Source organism: Neolamprologus multifasciatus, chromosome 18 (genome assembly GCF_963576455.1).
Source record: "Neolamprologus multifasciatus chromosome 18, fNeoMul1.2, whole genome shotgun sequence".
NCBI lineage: Eukaryota > Metazoa > Chordata > Actinopteri > Cichliformes > Cichlidae > Neolamprologus > Neolamprologus multifasciatus.
In genome coordinates this window covers 29,908,601-29,924,607 of record NC_140456.1, presented here as the reverse complement: position 1 = coordinate 29,924,607, position 16,007 = coordinate 29,908,601, and the positions used below count along the sequence as shown (strand labels likewise).

General features: G+C 42.5%; 1 protein-coding gene across 5 annotated transcripts in view; it reads left to right on the top strand.

Annotated features, from left to right (window-relative positions):
• Positions 1-16,007, top strand: part of rnf220a (ring finger protein 220a) — a 159,185-nt gene that overhangs the window by 11,150 nt on the left and 132,028 nt on the right. For all 5 annotated transcript variants that reach the window (XM_085139632.1, XM_085139631.1, XM_085139630.1 and 2 more), the window contains exon 2: positions 1,572-2,776. In XM_085139632.1, the coding sequence (XP_084995758.1) occupies positions 2,122-2,776 (655 nt within the window). In that variant the 5' untranslated portion in view covers positions 1,572-2,121. The remainder of the gene's footprint in view (positions 1-1,571; positions 2,777-16,007) is intronic.

Genomic DNA, 16,007 nt, shown 5'->3' with positions numbered 1-16,007 from the left:
AAATTATGCATATTTTCTCTTAATCTAGCGCTAAATCCCACCGCTGCGTATTTGTAACAAGCACATCTTTACCTATTCTAAATCTTAACATATTGGACCTTTAACAAGGCAGCCACCTTCAAATTGCCCTTTGGGGATAAAAATCTCTGCAGCGTTATTCTGTCGTTTCATCGGCTGCCTCTCTGCGTTCCTCTGACCGACCAATCGCATGCTACAATCTAATCCCCGGGAGGGAAAGATTCTAGTCTGTTGCCACGGATGCCGAGAGGTCGTGGGGTCAAGTACGGCTAATTTATTCACTCAGTCAGATTTCCTCTGGCTCGTGGATGGCAGATGGCGAGGCCTGATATGATATCACCCATCTGAATCACTCAAGGGAGAAGGGAGGGAGGCAGAGATGGGGAAGAGAGGGAGAGATGGGAGGGATGAGAGGAGAAGAGATTGACAGGAGAGATGTAAAAAGAAAGAGAGGACAGATTAAAATTGGGGGGGAATTAAAAGTGGTTAGATGGAGAGATAGGGTAGCATAGCCTGCGAGGATGCAGAGTGTGTTCGCCCCACCAAGTCGGGGCGCTGAGCTGAACATTGAGCCACACAGGCTGTTATCACATGTGTGGGTGTGGGTGGAAGTGTGGATGTGTGTGTGTCCTTATCTTAAGACAAGTGGTTCTGGTCCAATAATATCCTGGGAGATGGTAAGAATAAGCGGCTTAGACCAAGATCTGAGATGGAAGAGGGAGGGAGAATAGCTGGCGCTAGGGAGATGAGAGGAGGAGATGTGGATGGAGAGAAGAGGAAGAAGAGGAGGAGGGGATGGATAGATTAGGATGGAGGACAAGGAGGGGGGCATTTGGAAAGAGATGAGACGTAGAGGTTTGCAGAGATCGTAATGGAAAGATGTGATGTGGAAACAGTTTATAGAAGTTTTTTTAAAGAGAAGGAGGAAAAAAGAGGAGGGCAAACTGAGAGAAGTTTGTGGCTTGAAAAAGTTCTTGGCTTTTTGTCAAAGGGCAGGGATTTACAGGATTTGATCAACAGTGTCAACTCGAGGACACTTTTTCCCAAGAGGTTTTGAGTTTGTAGCTTCAACAACAGTGCTTAAGAACACTCTGTCCCCCAAAGGCTTTGAATTCAAGCCTTGGCTTCCAGCAGCTTCTTTATTAAAAATTTTCCACTCAGCTCCTCTCCTTTCCACTGCATACATACTGAGAGCAAGGCATCGATCTTTGTTGGAAAAGCAGCACGCCTCTTGTTTCTGAAAGTACCTATCATTAAGGAAAGATGAGGAGGTCTAAGATAAATGTGAGAGGGTGTGCAGAGGGATTTACATTTTTACTGTGGATATAAAGAAACAGATGAGCTGATTTGAAGCCCTCTGCAGGCACAGCCAGGACGTTTCTGAGCTACCAAAAATGGCGGAATTGACGAGAAGTCTCAAGTAAATACCTGAATATCTAAATTAGTTTATGGGAAGCTTTCAGTTGAAAGGTTATTTTACACTGAATCTGAAACATTATGCACAGCCTTGAGTCTCAGTTGAAATCTAATGCTTGTGTTTTGTGTGTCCTCAGTTTGGTGACCCCCCCTGAAGATGCGGAATCGGCTTTGACGACCTACAGATATCCACCTGTCCCAGAACATTCAACTTAACCAACAAATCCAGCAATCAGGAAGGAGAGAGGAAAAAACGTTATCTAGAACATTCATTGTATTTAATATCAGCACTAACCTAATCCAGACTGCTACTTTAGTGAATAACAGAACATGCCCAATGGCATATACGAGGCATGGAATGATCTGAACTGAACAGAGTTTGAGTTTGGTTCTTTGGTTAGAGGCAAAATAGAAAACTTTAGTTCCACTGCAGAGAAATGAACTGAATTCAAGCTAATCTGAACAGACGTTGGCTGAGTCTTCATTTTCTTCAAAAACACTCTTTTCTCACTAAGGGCTGTTTTTGGAGCCCCTTCCTTCAACAAGCCAAAACCTTCAAGTCTCCAACCCGGATTCCCTTACTTCTTCAGGCCCTTTCCAAGGGTCTTGGACATTGTTTTTAATCTCATTGAGGAGGAATAAATTCCTCCTTCTGAAATTCCCGCAGCCTTCTTTGTCAATCCAGACATGGACCTCCACCGGGCAGCTTTCAAGATGGAGAGTTCCTCCTACCTGCCCAATCCCCTGGCTTCCCCAGCTCTCATGGTCCTGGCCTCCACAGCCGAAGCTTCTCGCGATGCTTCCATTCCCTGCCAGCAGCCGCGTCCCTTTGGTGTGCCAGTTTCTGTGGAGAAAGACGTCCATTTGCCATTCAACAATGGCTCTTACACTTTTGCGTCAATGTACCACCGCCAAGGCGCTGTCCCACCAGGGTTTCCCAATAGGGACTTTCCTCCATCCCTCCTTCACCTCCATCATCAGTTTGCCCCACCTAACCTGGACTGCTCGCCCATCAGCATGCTGAATCACAGCGGCGTTGGCGCCTTCCGGCCCTTTGCATCGCCTCCAGAAGATCGGGATGGGGCACCAGGAGGGTATCAGTCTGCTTTCACCCCAGCCAAGCGCCTCAAAGGGTGCCTAGATGCAGAGTCTTCACCCCATCTGCGGTACTCTGATGCTGAAGGGAAAGAGTACGACTTTGGTGGTGCACAGATCCCTCCCGGGGGCTCCCCCAGCAGCGCCCTGAAAGCAGTGGAAGACAGTGGGAAAAAGATCTTCGCTGTGTCAGGCCTCCTGTCTGATAGAGAGACTTCATCCAGTCCTGAGGACCGCATTGAACGCTGTAAGTAACCATTCATATCTGTTCCACATCTCGTTTAGCCACATCAAACTATGCAAGCACAAGTGTGACAAACCACAGGAAAAAGTAAATTAGTGAAAACCTAACAGTATGAGCATATAACATACAGTACTAACATTAATGAGGGATTATGGACTGGTGCTTTCAACCTTTATCAACACACACAGTGAAAGAATATCCATTCGTAGTTATCCCTCCTGAATTAGGCACCTGGAAAATCTATAACCAGGAATACCGGGGCATTGGTAATGTGTTGGAGGCGTCTAGTGGAACAACACTCAAACACTTTACGTTGACATGTGTGTCACCTTTCTAAACCATGTTGAAAATATCTAACACATTATTGCTCTAAGGGTGTTTTCCAGGATAAACCCGAATAAATCCCCATTTTCTCTTGTACGGATGACAAATTTATACACATGCAATGACTGAGCCAGGGTTTTTTGCATTATACATTAAACCTGTTCTAGATAAATTGTTTCAGATATGACAGATGGCAAAATCACAACTTAAAATATAATAATCTTGCATTAAAAAACCCAAACTGATACAGTGATGCAGAAGGGCAAATTTTCCCATTATTCTACATGCAATTATAATAATAAGGCTTGCAAACTAAACCGATTTACACATAAAGGCACACAGAGTCCACTGTAATTCTAAACTAACTCAAAGTACAACTTGCTGCAGTGTGTAAAAGAATGCAAATGTTCACACATTAGCATCACACACACCAATAAACAATCACATCAATGTTTTTCCTGTCATCATCTCTCCCAGCTTTCCCTATATCCTTGTTTCAAAAGCCCACAAGCTCCACTGGTCACATTAGCATTCACCAGTGGAAGGATGCCATTTGGCCCTCATGCACTGGGAATCTGATTAGTGTGTGAGCATGTGTGTGTGTCTGTGTGTGTGTGTGCGTGCATGTGTGAGTGACTGGTTCAGAGACCGGCCATGCTCTTTGCCATCAGCATTCATCATAGCTCCACGCTGGCAGCCCTGTTGCCAAAAGATTTACCCACATACCCAAAAGCTTGGCAAGCCGCGTTTGCGTGTGTGCGCGCAATAAAAGGAAGGTGGAAGAGGAGCTGTAAGAATTCCAAGCGCAAATACGCAAGCATGGGCAAACACTCTTCCACAAACAGCTTTTAGCATGAGCGCCGACAGCTCCTACACATGTCAACAAGCTGTATCGGATCCCAGTGACAAATTAGGAGAGAGGCAGACGGCGACGTGCTTATGGTGTATAATTTAGGCAGACTTCCCTTTTTTGGTGTTTTTAATTATTCAGCTTTTCTTCTTTTAACTTAACACAGTGTCTCACCTTTGTCGGCTTTTTCTTCACTCTTCCTTTTCCCAATCCTCTTCCATCTTTGATCTTGTGTGTGTGTGTGTGTGTTTGAGGGATGCATCCTTGATGGAACACATGAGAGACAGAGGCGACGACCTGAGACTGATCCGATGAAAAAGACCACTGCGGGAAAGACAGAGAGGGTGAGAAAGAGTGGAATGAAGGGAGGAGGAACAGAAAGGAGGAAATTGGGAAGATGACACCCAGTGGTTTTTGCAGGGGGTGGAGGGTAAGAAGGAAAAGAAAGATATCAAAGTACACAAAATGCAAGAGAAAAGGAAACGAGAACAAAGAGAAGGAAAAGAGAAAAATCTCACAGAGTATGTGAGGTTCATTATGTTCCAGATTTAGCTTGAAATCTAGGCCTGTTTCACGTGAAGCTTAACATCTGTTTGTGGCAGCACTAAGGCACACCTGCACTGCCTTGCTCAAGAGAACTCTGAATGGTGAGTAACACACTACGATGTGCTCATAATTCGTGAGCAATAAGACTGAGGGCAGAGACAGAATGGGAGATGGGTACAGGGCTTCTGTGCTGTCTTTTGGAACGGCTGAATCTGTATCTAATCAGGTTAAATCTTGGCACAAGTAGCCGGCACCTCTACCATAGGCTTCTAATGCAATTGGATGTGCAGAGGCACTGCTTACAGCAAAGAATTATGGGTTCTCCTTCACTGGTTTTGGCTATCCAGGGGAGGCGTAAAGAACAAACAACACTTTGGTACAATCCCATGAGAACAGCGCCCTTGCTGCTTCACACACGCATTAGCTAACTAGCAGCCTCTCTCTCTGTGTGTGTTTGTTTGTTTTTTTTTACACATACATGAGGCTATTTTTTACTCCCACTGTTAAAAAAAAAGAGTTTTTTTAATGTTCAGGATCATACAGTGGTGACCGTGAGTGTGGTCTAAAAAATGTCATTATTATTGACAGGCATTTCCTCATGTCAAATACATAAGCTAAGATATCATGCTAATCTTCATTTATAGGTGTAATGTTTTAAACTCTTAACTAAAAAAATCCTCAGATCTCCAAGGAAGTTTGCTTAAACTGTCCTGCTTAGCTCATAAGAGTGCATCCAGTGTAGAAGTGACATTGTAAATTTCAGGGAACTTTGAGTCCATGTAAGCCATTAAATCTGCACCTTATCTAGGCATGGGTCTAATTTATGGTTGCTAATAAAGTACTGATATCCTTCTCCCCTTCCAAAACACTAAATTAATTGCATGTGACTTATTGACAAGATTAAGTTCAAAACTTGCTTGTTCCACAATTGTAGTAAAAAAAAAAAATTCCAATAGGTGCCTAAGTTAGATTTCAGAGTCCAGCTTGCCAGTGTTATCTCTAATTACTTACAAAGCTTTGCATACAGTAGTCGGCCACAGGAAAAGAACAGAGCAGAGCAGTTATGGCAGCAGGTATGATACTGATTAAGCAGGTTGCCAAGTGGCTTGCAGATGCACAACAATTCTGAGTAGGTTAAAGCAGCTTAAATAAATGAAGATGATCAACTGGATGTGTACAGGGGTATAAACTGAGCTGTGAGCTGCTGTGAGCTAGCTGATTGGGATTGTCTCTGTGGCCTGCCTGAACTAGTTCTGTGCTTGATTTAGCAGGTTCTTCTAATTTAGTGTCAGCCATCTATCTATCTATCTATCTATCTATCTATCTATCTATCTATCTATCTATCTATCTATCTATCTATCTATCTATCTATCTATCTATCTATCTATCTATCTATCTATCTATCTATCTATCTATCGTGCTCGCAATGCCTTCACTTCAGTGCTATCGGGAGGATGCTATCGGGAGGATGCAGATCTTGTTGTTCATGAATGAATTTACACTTAAATTCAACCCATTTTCACCCCTGTTTTCAGTCACGTCTCATGGAAGTTAATCCCAGGTTAGAATGCGAGATTTCCTTTTCTCTAAACTTAAAAAAAAAGGTTTTTGAAAAACTCGAAAAACAATGTAACCCTAACTTCTTTGCATGGAGTTTGCCTCATGCCACTCCAAGCAACAGTGGCCTACTCTGTGCTAAGCCTCCTTAAATCCCTCCACTGCACCGGCAGGCACGTTGGCTGTTAACTAAACTTGCTAACCTGTCAGCCACTAAACCGTCACATAAAGGCCCCATCATGCCTTAAGAAGACTATGCATGTCATATTATGGTAAAAGCTATTACCATTTACTGTATTCACACTGTGGGATTTTAGCAGAAGAGCGAAGGAATACAAAGTGGATGAGGGTTTATGTCAGTAAATGAGAGAAAGGAATTATGGGATGTGTGATTGGTATTAATGCGAGTGTTGACAAATGAAACAATCCACCCTTGCAGTGTACTTGTTTGTTTGTGGAGGGGATTTGATGGTTTTGCGTGACGTGTCAGCGTCACGTTCCATCATCTTTGCCCCCCTCTCCCTCTCGCTCTCTCGTTCTTTTTCCCGCATCTTTCCCCCATGTTCCCATCCTTTTCCTCTTCCTCTCCCCGTTTATTTTTTTGTGTGTGTGTCTCCCAATAAGAGTGTGTGACAGCTGTAGTCTGTTTGTTTACATTCTCTCCGCTCTCCACATTTACAAGGCTGAGAGATTTACATTGACCCTCACCCCAAATGCCTAGTCCAACTTCCTTGCCTTTTTTTCCTTCTTTTCTTTTGTGTTATGTTCTACACACACACTTTACATACAGGAAAAGTAGGTGAAAAGCCTTATTTAGATGACAAATGTTAAATTTAAAAAAGGAGCAGAAACGTTTGGCAGGAAAACAAAGTCCAGAAATTTTTGTAGCAACTGAATGAGGGGAAGGAATGTATGAAGGAGGGAAGAGTAGAATCAGATAAAAGAAAGGATGAAAGAGCAGTGGGAAGGAAGGATAGGAAGAAACAGGATGGTGAGATGTTGAGCTGAAATGCAGATCCCAGCTGCTGGACTGAAATAAAAGCAGAAGAATTCTTATGAAAACATGACCGAGACAGGTAGATAGTGATAATACCTACGAAATCTGATCTTTATTCAAGAGCTTCCTAATCATCAATCCAGAAATTAGACCTCAAAGCCTTGCTGGAGACTTTTCTATTTGAAGGGAATGGGTTTAAAAGTCCAATTTCTCTCTGTATTCCCATCAACCAACATCAGGCACAGCTGTTAAAACACACAGCAAGACTCCTTCTCTGCATCCTCCTCTTCGCCTTTCTTCTGTTCTTTTTTTGGTGTCGCCTCCTTTTTTCGCGTGTGTTTATGTTCACCCTCATCTAAAACAGAGCAAATGTCATGTGTGTTGTTTCTTTTTGGGGCCGAGTCGCACAAAAGAAGAAAAAAAATCCACGGTAGAGAAAAATAAACTGTCGACGAAAGAGCAATGAAGTTCTCAGAAAGGGATGATGGATGATGTTAGCGGGTGTCAAAACAGATTTTGTCTTGGTTCGGGGTTTTTTTTTTTTTTTTTGGTCCATCTTTAGCTGTTAGCGGTCATCACTGTGGGATTCCTGCACCCCAATTCCCACAGACTGACTGTCAGTCAAGCAAAATTCTTCTACGTGGACTCTTTCTGTCTTTGATTTATTTGTTTTTTAAAACATTGTATATTTTTTGGTCCTTTCCATTCCTTTTTGGGTTCAGAAAGGATTCAGAAACACTCATCCTTCTCCTTGTCCTCACAAAACAATCTGCCCTGCTCTTCACTCTTATCCCTCCCACCCACCACCACCACCAATCCTTCCATCTCTGCCTGTCACGGTCTAGTGGCAGGGTTAAGTTAAGTAAGAGTGTTCTAATAATTAGGACTGGGACTCGCCTGCCTGCTCTCCTGTGTGTGTCTTTGTGTGTGTGTGTGCATCTTCCTGTCAGTGCTTAGCCAGATGTTAAAAGGCTTGTCCCTCTCATGTTGCCTCCCTGTCAGTTGCCAATGTGTGCCACACACACACATACACACACACACACACACACACACACACACACACACACACACACACACACACAGGACCATGAGGGACTGTCCTGCTTGCGGTAGCTTTGTTTACCCTCAAGTGTGAGCCCTTCTGCCCTTCTGGCAGCTCCCCCAGGGTGAGGAGTGTGTGTGGAGTTTTTTCCCTGTCAATAACAGCCTTTATGCATCCAACTCATATTTTCCTCATATAGCAGTTATAACATGTGAGCACATAATTATTAAAGGCTTCTATTTGAAACAAAAAGCAAAAAGAAAGGAAATATTTTCATATTTCTTGTTGTAAGGAATATGAAAATATTTATTTACTGTCGCTCTTTTATGCAAACTCCCCACCCCCTTTCTCTCTCTGGGTGGTAACTGGAAGCAAGCAGCAATTGTCTACTTATGTGTGTGTGTGTGTGTGCGTGTGTGCGTGTGCGTGTGTGTGTGTGTCACTTGGTGTGACTCTTGCAGTCATTGTTGCGATGCTGCGCAGATCAAGGATTAGTTGCTTCCTGTCGAGCCTTTTGTCTGCCCAGCCACTCCATTTCAACATAGATCACTTTTGTGTGTGTGTGTGTGTGTGTTTGTGTGTGCATGAGCAGGTTACACAAATGAACAACTGAGCTGGTTTAAGACACATGAAGGAGCGAGGATGAGATGAGAGGAATCCCTCTGCAGCACTCTGCAAAATATTCTCCAGCCTCAAAAGTGATTTCATCTTGTCTCCTATAATAGGACACCTGCTAACACGGTGACATATAATAACCAGCTTGTTTCCACTGCTGCTTTATTTATCGAGAAAAACTAGAAGCATGTAATAAGGATAACACTCAAATGAAAGGATGTTTCTTTGCAGGCAAGTGGTTGCTTTAAAATGAAAGTTTTACACATACACACACACATGCACTGGTTCCGGAATTCCACTTTGTTCCCTCGGTGACATCAGCTCAGCCAATAAAAACCCCTGTGTTAAAACTCCGCTGAGCCTCATACAACTGCAGCACACCTGGCAACACAACACACATTTCTTCTTCTTTTTTTTAATATGGACACACAAATACACACAATCGGCCTCACACAAGACCCTGGCGTGCCATAGCCCCGAACTGACCTCTGCGGTGTGCTGGCTTTTAAATTTTGGTACATTCGCGGTGCTTCGTCTGAAGAAAGCATGTGACGGGACTTTAACAGCACACAAACCTGATTTATTGCTGTTAATGCTCGTCGGCACAACAAGACGCAAATTGTCATAAAAGCAGCTCAAATATGTTCTGTTTCTTAAAGCAAAGGTCAAGCAAAGCGTTCTGTAATTTGTGGTTTAACTTTCCCCTAAAGGAATCTAAGTTAATGCAAAAATGATTGCAGGGTTACTTTATGCACCTTTAAGTTTTTTTCCTCGGAGGAGCTCCGGGATTCAGACACCTTTTAATGCAGACGTATTAAAACATTCTTTTTTTTTTCCTGTTTCCTCTCCTTCTTTATCTTATCCTGCCTCCTTCTTTGCCCTGTTCTCTCCCTCCGCTCTGTCCTCCCCCCTTACTCTCCTCTCCTCAGTAATCTAATCTGCAGCCAGTTTGTGGATGCAGTCTACTGTGACAGACCCCCCCAACCACCATCACCACCACACACACACACACACACATACACACTCCCCTCCCACTTTTCTCACTTTCACACACACAAACAGCAGGCCCTTTTCCAAAAAAGGCCCACTTCTTGGCAATGCCCCCCTCCTCCACCACTCCCTCCTCGCCCCCTCCCTGCCTTGGTCACACCCTCTTTAATATTGAATTATTCATCAAATCTGATTGGTTCCTGCTGATGGCGGCCATGATGCGAGCGAACGATTTGTGTGTGTGTGTCTGTGTGTGTGTGTCTGTGTGAGTAGGGGTGTTGTGGGTATGAGATCGTTAGCGCTTCTCAGTGCATTGCTGCTTCACAAAGCTGGACCGGCTCATTCTTCAGTACATGCACACACATGTGCAATTTAATATATAATTTTTTTTAATGCAACAGGAGCCACTAAATCATTCCATTTGCACCTGTAGCTTTGTGGAAGTAGCGCCCAACTCTTTGAATGGAAAGTGTGTTTTTGCATAACTTTTCTTCAAGATGGAAGTTGTCATTTAGTTATATGGCAACTTGTGTTATTGCCACCAGCGCTTCCTCACTGGTCTCCTCCATCCGAAAAGTTGCCCCCACTAACCCCTTATCACAAAAGCTTAACATCTGCTGCAGGAAAAGCCCCCAAAGTCACTTGTAAAGGTGAAACAAATCAATAATGCATGTTTTATATGCATGCCAGAGTATGTGTGGATGTGTGTCTGTGTGTGCACGCTCATATGATTTGCATACACCAGAATCTATACTATTCAATACTGGGAGTGCGCTCTGGCATGTGCAGAGATTTAAAGGTTCTATTCGCTCTTTAAGTCTGATGTCATTAAACACTTCCAGTTTCAAACTCTCCTTCAGTTCTCAACCTCAAATGGACACTGCGGCATCACTGAGAGTTAAAAAACTGTCTAAATTCTTTCATCTTTAATAAAATGATCAGTGTGGCTGCACTGCCAGGGGTAACAATAAAGTTTAACATCTAGAAGATTAGAAGTTAGCAAACAGTTAGCTTGCTTTCCATCTAAAGATGACATACCATGTTCTGACTGAGGGATTTCTGACGAACTGAAAGGTACAACTCTACTATCACTTCGGACATAAATGAAGACAGAAAACCAAACAGCAGCAACATTTGTAGGGTTACTGAAGTTGGGCTAGCTGGTATATAACGGTGTGCTATGTGGTGGCTAGATACAGAGCTTGGTTAGGATACTATAAAGACATTAGCACACTGACACTGAAGGGTGAACGCTAACCTTTTTTCCCCCTAAATAAAAGTTAACGTGACAGACTCCGATGGGTAGAGACAAACACAATTGCAGGGCAGCAAATAGATGCTGTAAACGGACTAAACTCCACAACTCTGCAATATACTTCTGCATGGTTTTGGTTCCTGATCCCAGTTTTATGTACCCATTCAAATCTTTGTTAGCCTCAGAGTGATTCTTTTCTGACCTATTCTATTCTGACCTAATATTTGGTGCCTGAGCTTTAAAACATGCTGCAGATGAATGGTGATAATAAAACCGTGAGAGGCAGACAGTGACTATTTTTAGGGGTTTGTTCAGATTAAATAGAACAAGATACAAAGTATTAAAACACGTTAAAAAGACAACAGCCTTAATGAGCACAGTGTAGTTTGGACCCAGAAGCAGGTTTCATACATCATCACTTAACAGATAGAAGATAGAAGACTATGTCCCATCATCCACTTAATAAGCACACTGCCTTAATTCATAATTTATAGTTAGTTAAACCAAGCAGCCTTTGAAAGTGCTCCAACTAAAAGGTCATCTGAAAGCACTGGTCTGAATGAATCATCGCATGCTCATGTAAAGATACTTCAGCAGCAAACATAATGGTGCGTGATCAGGTTTGTCCACAGCGCTGCCTGTACCTCCGCTATGCTTCTGTATGCCTGTGAAATTGCATTCATGCTGCAGACTTTGTTAAAGGCATAAACAGTCGATGATCACGGATTTGCCCGCACTTCAAAGGAAGATGTGGATAAAGAACGGATGTTTGCGCACATGTGTGTTTGTGATCCCAGACAGCTCGCAAGACACTTCACATTGACCTCGTGGTGCCTCTGCATATCTAGAAGGCATTAGAGGAGCCGAGCCCATGTGTCCACGAGTGTGTTCTTTAAGAGCTGTGCAGACTACGTGATAATCTTTGTCGGTGATCACACACTAGATGTGAATTTTGAACACAGTGAAATTGTGCTAAAAAACAAGAAAAAATACCATATGCACAGCCAAGTGCCCTCTTTAGGTTCTCTTCCTCAGCCTCCTTATTTACACCCCTTTCCTCTGCTTCCCCCCTGTCAGCGGGGGTGTATGGAAACCCAGCCCACTGTTCAGCAGATGAATAATTTAGCGGTGTGTGTATCATCTGTTTACCGTGCTAATCCATCTGTCAGCAGGCACCTATCGATTCGCGCCTGCCTGGTAATTGTGCATCCGTGCCTCACACACACACACACACACAAACACACACAGATGAGCATCCACAAGCCCACACATTTAGTATACACACACGCACGCTCACACACCTATATGATGTGCAGGTTAGCTCATATTCAGTTCCTGGAGTTGTCAGCTGGCCCTCTAGACAGTTCATTTACACTGAGTCAAACTGAATTTAGGGTCAAGGTCAGAAAAAGTGTCCTAACATTGGATGCAACACATTGGAGAGTTTTTGTTTTAGAATATTTGAAAAGGTTTTCCCCCCCAGAAACATCCATTATTATATAACATTCATGTTATTGGATTTAATTACATTTTTATTGGAGCTATAATGAACATGTCTGTCCATCTGTTCATCCATTCTCCTCATATGAGACTAGGTGTTGAGCAACCAACCTTGGCAAAGAGGTACATCTTAGCTGATTGTTCTTATATATATATCACATATTATGATGTAGTTGTGTTGCCTGTTTATCACCTACAAATGTAATGCCTTCCAAAAGCATTCTATAATTTTCATTTCACGTTAGTAATATCGTCCCATAACATCTGAATTATATATGCTATATATTTACATCATTCTTGACACTAAACACCTAAATATAATAACAATAAAATCACAAACCAAACAATACCATAGCATGGGAATCTATTAGTTTGCAGATGAAACACTTTCAAAGTACTCTTCCAGATTCTACTTAAAGTAATCAGTTGTTGATCAAAGGGATGACTTTGATCTGAAAAAAGAAAGAAAGTAAAATGTGTAAAATGTGTCAGTGAAAGTGGGAATTAGGTGAAATTGAGGAAGAAAGAATAACCTCCCTTTCTCATTTGATCGTTCTGAAAGAATTATAGCTCCTTCTTCCATCCTTAAATAATCTCCTTGCTGATTTAGGCAGGATTGTCTCCAGTCATCGTGGTTTCCCATCTTCACCTTCTTTCCTTTTTCAGACAGACTTTGTAGTTCAAGTTTACCAAAAGCTTTAATATTAAATTCTCAGTGCTGGGGCATCTTAACTTGCTGCACAAGGAATAAATAGTTATATACAGTAAATGAAATACTTCATTAAGTGATTCTGAAATGTTAAAGGAGACAGACAGAAAGAAAGTGGGGAGGGAAAGAGAGAGGCATCGTACTACCAGAGAGAACAGCGCTATAATGAATCCATGGGTGACCACTGATGGTTGTAATTATCAAATGGCTGGTTTTAAAAGCTCATTGATTGATGTCATTAGCTCCATGAGTGATTACTAATTGCTGTTCTAGTATGTTAAGCACACGGGACGCATACACACACGAGCGACATACACATGTGAAAACATTCATGAAACACACACACACACACACACACACACACACACACACACACACACACACACACACACACACACACACACACACACACACATTCTCCTGCTTGAGTCTATGTGTCAGATTTGATTATATAGGGGTTTTTTAGTGATTGAGGAACAGTAAAATGAAATAATATACAGTGTGAAACATGGCAGGACTATATGTGTTGCTTCTGCATAAAAAGTCCACATTATATGATTTATTTAATGATTGTAGGTCCTTTGATCAGCTTCGTATTACATTATTGTAAGTAGGAATATCCAGAAAATTAGGTTATTATCTACTTAACTCAGATTTTTTTTTCTTTTGCTGTGAGACTTAAGTCCCATTCACACCTGTTTACCCTCATTAATCGCCCTTTGTCAATTCATGTTTGTTTATCTCTACAAGAATTCTTGCATTCACTTTTAAAAGATTTTCCTTAATAACAGCAAATAAAACCACAAACTGTTATCTGCTCAGGAGACGCATAATCCAGGTTGACTTTAAGCTTTAAATATACTGAAGAAGAAATAAAACACATCTCATTCCCGTGGGTGCCAAATTTTGCCTGTTTCTTAAAATTGCTGACATCTCCAAGTTGGGCAAAAACACTTTTCTTGAATCTGTGCCAACAAACTCTGAATGTATGGAAGCTTCTGAAAAGGTCCCTTTTGCATCACATTGACTGAACAGGTTAACCTTCATTTTTTTTGTGAAGAGGTAAATTTCAACCTTAACGTTGACCATTTTTTAAAACCTAGCCAAGTTTGTTCCTGTGCCTAAACCTATCCAGTGAGCAAAATCTACTGAGTGAAAACCAAACCAAACAAAGGTGCACAGTGCAAAACACTCTGTGAACTGCTGTTAACTCTTTGACAAACTTGTGGTATAGTTCAACGCCATGCTTATGCCTTTAAAGGAGGATGGGGTGCATAACCAACTGCATCTATGTGAAGCGTAATATGTGGTCCAACATACGTGTCTGTCTGCATACATGTTTCTGTTCAGACAGCCCTTTGTACAGTATAACTTTGCTCCTCACCACAGCTGGCTGATCGACCAGCAACATCACAAGCAATGGCCAAGAGTGGCCCACAAACCAGTTGTGCCACATTGTAGACCATCCAGTAACAGGGCTGTCTGCAGGCAGACTGGCCATCGCCAGACAGGAGCGGACAGCGAACGCACCGCCCGCATTGAACCATAAATTCCGCTGTATTTGATCTGTGGAATGTGAATGTGTTGAAAAATAGCAAGTAAATCAGGCATAACTTTGCAGCATACCCCAGTGTAAAGCAGAATGACATTTTAGGTAATAGAATGTGGGAATACCATTAATATTTAAGGGGTGTCAACTCACGAGACCCAAAGGGATATTTCTGGAAATAAAGACAAGTGGTGACTGGCAAGGCATTACAGAAAGGCCTACAAGATATTTTTTATATACAGCTACACTGTCCCTGCTTAAATTCTAACTATTCAGAAGGCCCACTTTGAGTCTAAATTACCATTACTGTTCGATGTGTTTATTTATGTCCTCGGGCATCGCACTCGTTCCTTTTTGGTTTCTGCATGATTGTCTGTCCGGACCTGATTTACGACACTCGCCGGCGGTGTGGGTAGATCGTGTTCTGCTGTTCAAACCTGGCTTTCACCGCCCTTCTCTTGTGCCATCTCTCTGTCTCACACACGCCCACATATGCAGTCCAAACATATACACACTGAGCTGGGTATGTAGCAGGGTTCATTTCGATGTGGAACGTCTAATATCACGTCCCGATGGCAAAAATGTTCGGAATTCTCCCCTCTTGGAGAAGCGCTTCATCCATGTGTGCAAGTGTTTTCTTCCATCTGGTTTTTTTCCCCATATGTGTCTGTGTGTCTCCATATGTGTGCGCATGTGTGTGTGTGTGTGTGTGTCAAGGGGTGTTAGAAGCAGGCAGGGGCTTAGCAGAGCAAAAGAGAGCAAATCTGTCAGCTCTCCCTGGGCAGACAACCCTTCTGACCCTCATTCAAAGACATATTGATTCTCCTCTACACCCAACAGGGGAGCGTGTGCGCACACACACACACACACACACACACACACGTGCACGCACAAGTGTGTTGCACAACCTCTTTTCTCCTTGCTTCATTCACAAGACTTTTTTCCTGCAACATTATTAACTAATCACATATGTGTGGAAAAAGTGGAAATGAAATGAAATCATTTGCGTCTACACACAGGGCGATTCATTCGAGAGAGATTCACATCTTCAAACACCGTCTGACCTAGTTTGTTGTTCTTTGGGGTTTTCATTTGTCTTGCTCTATTTCCTGTCTGTTACATACTTGGTTTGGTTTGTATAAGAAATATAAACCTAGCATGCCACAGAGACAAGCTTTTCTCTTATCTTAACACTGACACCGTATTAAACCTCGCTGTGCACTTGGTAGCTCTATCTTGTTTCTAAGAAACAAGCCTAATGACCTATGGGATGTCACCAGTCGGGGCTTTGCAGACTGTT